Source organism: Triticum aestivum, chromosome 5D (genome assembly GCF_018294505.1).
Source record: "Triticum aestivum cultivar Chinese Spring chromosome 5D, IWGSC CS RefSeq v2.1, whole genome shotgun sequence".
In the NCBI taxonomy this organism is placed as follows: Eukaryota; Viridiplantae; Streptophyta; class Magnoliopsida; order Poales; family Poaceae; genus Triticum; species Triticum aestivum.
The window spans coordinates 104,038,617-104,045,211 of record NC_057808.1 but is presented as its reverse complement, the minus strand read 5'-3'; the positions used below and the strand labels follow the sequence as shown (position 1 = coordinate 104,045,211).

The following is a 6,595-nucleotide window of genomic DNA, read 5'->3' as shown; positions in this document are numbered from 1 at the left end:
ATGTTTTGATATGCAAAGTAGTCATTTAGAGACTAAAACATAAATTCTATCATGAATAGAGAGTGGAAAATACTAAATTGGAATATCAGGGGAACGGGGGACAGAAGTAAGTGGTTAGCCCTCTCAAATAAAATCGAAGAATCCCAATGTGACATTATTTGAGTGCAAGAGACCAAAAGACAAACAATTGACTCAGTTTTTCTTAAGAAATCTCTATCAAAAAGATTTAACGAGTTCGAATTTGTGCCATGAGTGGGTGCTGGTGGTGGACTATTAGTAGCTTTGAATGAGAAGATCTTCATGGGATGCAAAAAATTTGACAGTCAGTATGCTCTTTCCATTGAATTCACTTCCAATTATAATGGTAGCAAATGGATCTTGACCAATATCTATGGACCATGTCAAGCTTATAAGAGAGCTGAATTTATTGAGTGATTTGAGAATGTTGACATGCCCACTAACTGGGATTGGCTAGTTCTGGGTGATTTCAACTATATTAGGTACCCTTGCAACAGAAGCAGACCTGGTGGTGATATTGAAGACATGATGAACTTTAATGCTACAATAAGTAATTGGGTTTGGTGGAAATTCCACTTAAGGGCGGAAATTTTACCTGGAGTAACATGCAAGAAGCACCTGTATTAGAAAAGTTAGATTGGTGTTTTATTTAGAATCCTGGACACTCAACTACCCAAATACTATGGCCTACAGTCTTGCTAAGCCTATCTCGGATCATGTCCTATGTATTGTGCAAAATGGAACAAGTATACCCAAGTCAAACATATTCAGATTTGAGAACTTTTGGCTGAAGATTCCAGGGTTTCAAGATACTGTTAAAAACATATGGGATCAAGAAGTTTAGGCTCACACAAGTGCAAAGAGAATTACAACAAAATTCAAGAGGCTTATAGAACGTCTAAAAACATTTCTCAGCTGAGTATGCTTATCAAAAATTCAAATCAGCTAATTTTGCTGTATGATATCTTGGAAGAGTATAGAGTGCTCACCATAGAAGAATGGAATGGAAGGAATATAATAAAGCAACATTTGAGAAATCTGTTATCATATCAAAATATATACTGGAAACAGAGAGCTACAATTCGTTGGTTCAAATTTGCGGATGAAAACACTGACTTCTTCCAGGCAAAAGCTACTATCAAGTATAGAAACAACCACATCAAAACCCTCCTGGACGAGAACTTGGTGGAACACAATGAACACCAAGCCAAAGCAGTTATACTATGGAGGACATTCAAATATAGAATGGGAACATCGAACCCCACAGAGAACTTTTTCAATATGGAAGAGCTTTTTCCAGACAGACCTTGTCTTGCAGAACTTGAAATCCCATTCACAAAAGAAGAAAAAGATGAAGTCATAAAGTCTCCCCCTGACAAGGCACCTAGACCAGATGGATTTAATGGAGCTTTTATAAAAGCTTGTTGGCCTATTATTGTTGAAGATTTTTATGAGCTCATCAATGACTTTTACATGGGGAAAATCAATTTGCAACCTATAAATGGGCCATACATTTCCCTTATCCCCAAAAAGGATAACCCACAACAACCTCGGGACTTCAGACCTATATCCCCCCCGAACTGCTCTATCAAAATTATTACAAAATTGTTGGCAAACAGATTGCAGAAGATTATTCTTCAGCTGGTTCATACCAACCAGTATGGTTTTCTCAAAAAATAGGTCCATCCAACACTGTTTGGCATGGGCATTTGAGTTCAACATCAATGTCAACAGTCTAAACTACCAATGGTTTTGCTTAATCTTGACTTTGAGAAAGCTTTTGATATGATAGAGCATGACACAATCTTGAAAATTCTAAAAGTTAGAGGATTTGGGAATAGATGGATCAAGTGGATCCAAATGATTTTCAGCTCAGGGTATTCATCTGTGATGCTAAATGGGGTGCCTGGTAAGCAATTTCATTGTAAAAGGTGCGTAAGACAAGGAGATCCTCTTGCCCCACTTATCTTTGTGATTGCTGCTGATTTTCCTCAAACAATATTGAATAAAGCAATGGTGGCTGGACTCATTCAACACCCACTCCCCTCAACTCAAACTCAGATTTTTGTGATCCAATATGCAGATGATACTATCCTAATTCTTCCTGCTTTTCCAAGACAATTGCAACAAGTGGATAACCTTCTAAAACACTTTGCTGCTCACACTGGTTTAAATATAAATTTCCACAAGTCAATCATGATACCCATCAATGTGGAGGATGCTTTATTCAATCAGCTACTCAGCACTCTAGGCTGGAAAGAAGGAAATTTTCCATTCACTTACCTAGGGCTCTCCTTAAGTGCTAACAGATTAAAAATTGAGGATTTCACCCCCCATTTGTCAAAACAAATTGAAAGGAGGTTTTCTGGATGTTCAACCATGCTCTCATATGATGGAAGCTTGCTTTTGATACAATCAGTTTCCTATGCACTACCAATATTCTTTATGAGCACATTACCACTGCCAGCCTCAGTAATTACTGAGATTAACAAGTATCTGAGACCTTTTCTCTGGAGAAAATGTGAACAAATAATTGTTGGGCCAACTCTGATTGCTTGGGACATGATCTGTAGACCCAAAGAACATGGGGGACTTGGAATTTTTTGCAACCCACAACAAAGCTTTACTAATGAAGAACATTAGAAAATTCTTCAACAAGCAACCTCTTCCCTGGGTAAAACTCATCTGGGAGAAGTACTATTCAGACTCTCTTCCTGGATTCAAGCTGGAAGGATCTACTTGGTGGAAATGTCACTTGAAATTGTTGCAAGAGTATAAACAACACTCAGTTTGCAAGATGGGTAATGGGAGTTCTGCTTTGGCATGACTGTTGGCTTGAACAACCTCTCAAAGATAAATTCCCAGAGTTACATTCATATGCCCTAAATGATACAATTCCTGCTTCAGACTGGATTCAACAACAAGATCATACAAATATGTTTCAAACTCCATTGTCCACACAGGCATATGACCAGTTCTAGTTATTAGAGGGATTCTTATAAATTCTCAGCCATCACAATGTACCAAAATTTAAGTTCTAGTTAAGAATGAGGTTCAGAACAATGACAAGTGAACAAGCACATGACAAAAAGACAAATTCTCAGCCATCACAATGTACCAAAATTTATGTCAAAAGCGAGAGAAACACATAATATATAAATGGCTCTGAAAAAATGCTCGCAGGCTCAGACATAGAATTTTCTTCTGGCTGTTAATCCATGATAGAGTCAATACCAGAAACCTACTTAAAAGGAAGAACTTTCACTTGGAGTGCTATGAATATGTTCTCTGCAATGATAAGACTGAAGAGACTTTGAGACAACTTTTTTGGGATTGTGGTTTTGTGCAAGATTGCTGGAACAGTATACTACTAGGAAAAAAATTTGGGAATCTCTTCCATTCATGACATTCATCTAGCACATCAACTTCTACCACATAACATTGCCATGTAAGTTATAATCCAAGGGTGTTGGTCCACCTGGTGCCAAAGAAATGAAAATATTTTTAGGAAAGAAGTGCCTAGTGTCAATTGCTGGAAATTCAGGCTAAAACAAGACTTGACTCTGCTGCCTCATAGAATAAAAGCAAAGCACCTAGATTCCCTTCAGAGGTGGATTAAGGATCATCTAGAATGATGCGTTACTTAATCATAGATTTATTATAATAGTTTCATGTTGGAGAAAACTGGAGTTGGATACAGGATAGTAGACAATTTTTTTCTCTCTTGCACTTATGTACATATCTTTACTTTTTATTAATAGAAAATTACCGTAAAACGATTGTTCTATGGTTGGTGCTTAAAAAAAGGGATGACACATGTTACCTTCCAAATAATTTGCATGGCGTTGCTGCTACTAAAATGATTGAACCTTCCTAGTTGAATTGCACCATTAATTATCCCGTCCGAGAGAAAATTCCAATAAAGAAACTTGTTGCCGATTTTGGAACAGATATGTTTCTTTTGCGAGGGATAAATTAGGACCAAGTATGGACATAAGGTAAGTAATATATGATTAAATCAGAAGCACCTTTATCAGTAGGTATGTGAGGATTTGTCATAATTACTCAAGATTTGTCAGTAGGTATGTGAGGATTTGTCATAATTAAGGTATCGATTTTGTCTAACTTGTGATTTTGGAGACGAGCGGTAGGGCGGCAGGCGAGGTTCAAATGGTGCGGCGGGCGGCAGTAGCGAAGCAGCGAAACGACAGCGATTTGGGGTCATTTAGTGGCATTGGGCGGCGAAGCGGCGACAGATCCGGCACCGGCGGGGGTGGGAAGGCCGGATCTGCCAGCGGCAGGCCGACGACAGGGTGGCGGATTGAGGTAGGCAACCTATCGGGGGAGGGGATGGGAAATTTCAGGGTGGTTGGAGTTCGCGTGCTGCCGGCCATTTTACATCTTTGTTTAAATCTGAGGCGGTTGAAGATGTAAATTTGCATCTCTAAATGTTGTATTTTACATCATTTGAAAGAGGTGATGTAAAAGTTCATACATCTACATCATGTATTGGAGCAACATTCTTGGGCCTCGGCGTAGATGTAAACATCAGTTATTTACACATCTGCATCATCTATTGAAGATGCTTTTATAGTAGACAGCTGAGACTCGTCATGCTAGTTCCAAAAGACTAGTACACTAAAACAACAACATCCACCAACGAGAGAAGCGTAGATAGAAATGATCCAATCTTTAGACACATGAACGTAAATGAAATGAAGACCGAATCCACACAGATCCATCAAAGACAAATACTATAGAATCCGCGAGATCCATCGAAGACATATCCACCCGCTCTCCAACACAACCAATTTAATAACTTTTTTAGGGAAGGGAACTTTTGGTCAATGGTCGTATATACACTCTATAAGAAAAAAAATAGTAACTAAAAAATTAACAAATTCTGAAAATATTTTTAAAATAGACTTGACCTTCCATTGTATTGGTAAAAAATCCCATAGAAAGAAAAAAATCATTGATTTCTTTTCAAAAAAGACAAAAATCGATCAAATAGTGTGATTAGTGACTTATAATAGCAAATAGTTTTTGTATTCTTTTGGCCCTGAAGTTGATGCTGGTTTTTTATCCGTGAAAATTTATATACTAGTGCAAAAAAAGTCAAATTATTGTAAAAAACTTTCAAACTGTTTTAACTTTTTTTAATTATATAAAAATTCCTCATAAGAGGCCTATATACACCCAAAAATCAAGGGATATTTCTTTTTTTAGTGTTTATTTACATGTAGAATAACTATATATTCCCTACATCCCATGATATAAAATCCTTTTTAAAATATGTTAGCTTGAATATCATATCTCGAAACTTCGTGCCAAGCCTTCCCTGAGTTTTTTTCTTCCTCTTTTGATTGAGTGGGAGCCTTCCCTGAGCCTATAAATACCCTTCACAGTGAGCCCTAAACCTCAACTCAAACCACCGGCATTAGTCACTCCTCTTCACTCCAAACCAGCGAGTAACACTCCAAACAGCCAATGGCGTTCCCCAAGCCCCTGGCGGCTCTCCTCCTCGCCGTGGCGCTGGCAGCGACTGCCATGTCCGCCGCCGGTCAGGATCCCCAAAACTGCAAGCCGAGCCGCAAGGTGACGGTGCAGAACCTGTGCGGCAAGGACCTTTACCTCGGCATCGAGCCGCTGGCCAACAGCAAGCTCCTCTACAGCCCTGGCTACCTGCTCCGCCACGGCACCCACGTGTCGTACGACGTGTGCTCGTGGACGGGGCGCGTGAAGGTGCAGGACGCCGTGGTGACGGAGTTTCACATCGGGTACGACGGCGGGGCGTGGTACCAGGTGAGCACCGACCAGTCCCACATGCCCATCCGTGTCTCCATCACCCCCCACGGCCACCCCCTGAAAGACCACTGCCCCACCGCCGGCTGCAACAGCGGTGGCCACTGCTTCGAGCACTCCGTCCCCGGCGGCAAGTGCCACGGCGTCGACGAGATCAAGATCGTCTTCTACAACCCCTAGATCCAGCTGCTGGGCGTGTTTAATAAGTTTGCAGCTCGGTGATCTTAGTCGTATTGCAGCTGCTAGTCAGTGAATCATCTGCTCCAACGAGCTATTGTCGTGTCGTGTCGTGTCGATTTACTGTTCAATTAGTAGTTGCGGTGGTGAATGTGTGGCTAGAGATGTTTCATAGCCGTGCAATGAACTGCATGTCGTCAGCTCTGTATCCGTCGTTGGTGTGTTGTGTGTTTTCTAGTTTATAAATCCGATTTAAAATGTGGCTGGGTCACCGAACTGATGTTATCTTTTACTCGCCATCTATCGAAAGATTCAACGTGCATGCACGCTAAGAGGAGAAACATTCGCGCATGGCCGCACATGCTCCCCCTCTCCTCGCGATCGATGAATCTAACGTCTGCGAGACATTGGTAGCAAAAATGGTGTAAAATGTGATCTAGGAAGAAAAATGATGTAAAATGTGATCTAAGAAGAGAATCTAACAGAGGTTTGTCAACGTGAAACCCGAGAGAGAACCAACAACAATGTGGAACGAAGATTAATTTCTCCGGCAGCGAGAACTATGCACAAGACAGAATCACAGCCGGTGTATTTT

General features: G+C 40.4%; 1 protein-coding gene across 1 annotated transcript; it reads left to right on the top strand.

Moving 5' to 3' along the window:
• The first annotated feature begins 5,431 nt into the window (after window positions 1–5,431).
• LOC123119705 (uncharacterized) lies at window positions 5,432–6,258 on the top strand. The gene has a single exon (XM_044539603.1). It carries the CDS (start codon window positions 5,509–5,511, stop codon window positions 6,001–6,003), a length of 495 nt encoding a protein of 164 aa, XP_044395538.1. The 5' UTR covers window positions 5,432–5,508; the 3' UTR covers window positions 6,004–6,258.
• The last annotated feature ends 337 nt before the right edge of the window (window positions 6,259–6,595 follow it).

What these genes read in the sequence shown, in the direction of transcription:
- LOC123119705 (XM_044539603.1), top strand. Translation starts at nt 5,509, where the DNA reads ATGGCGTTCCCCAAGCCCCTGGCGGCTCTCCTCCTCGCCGTGGCGCTG.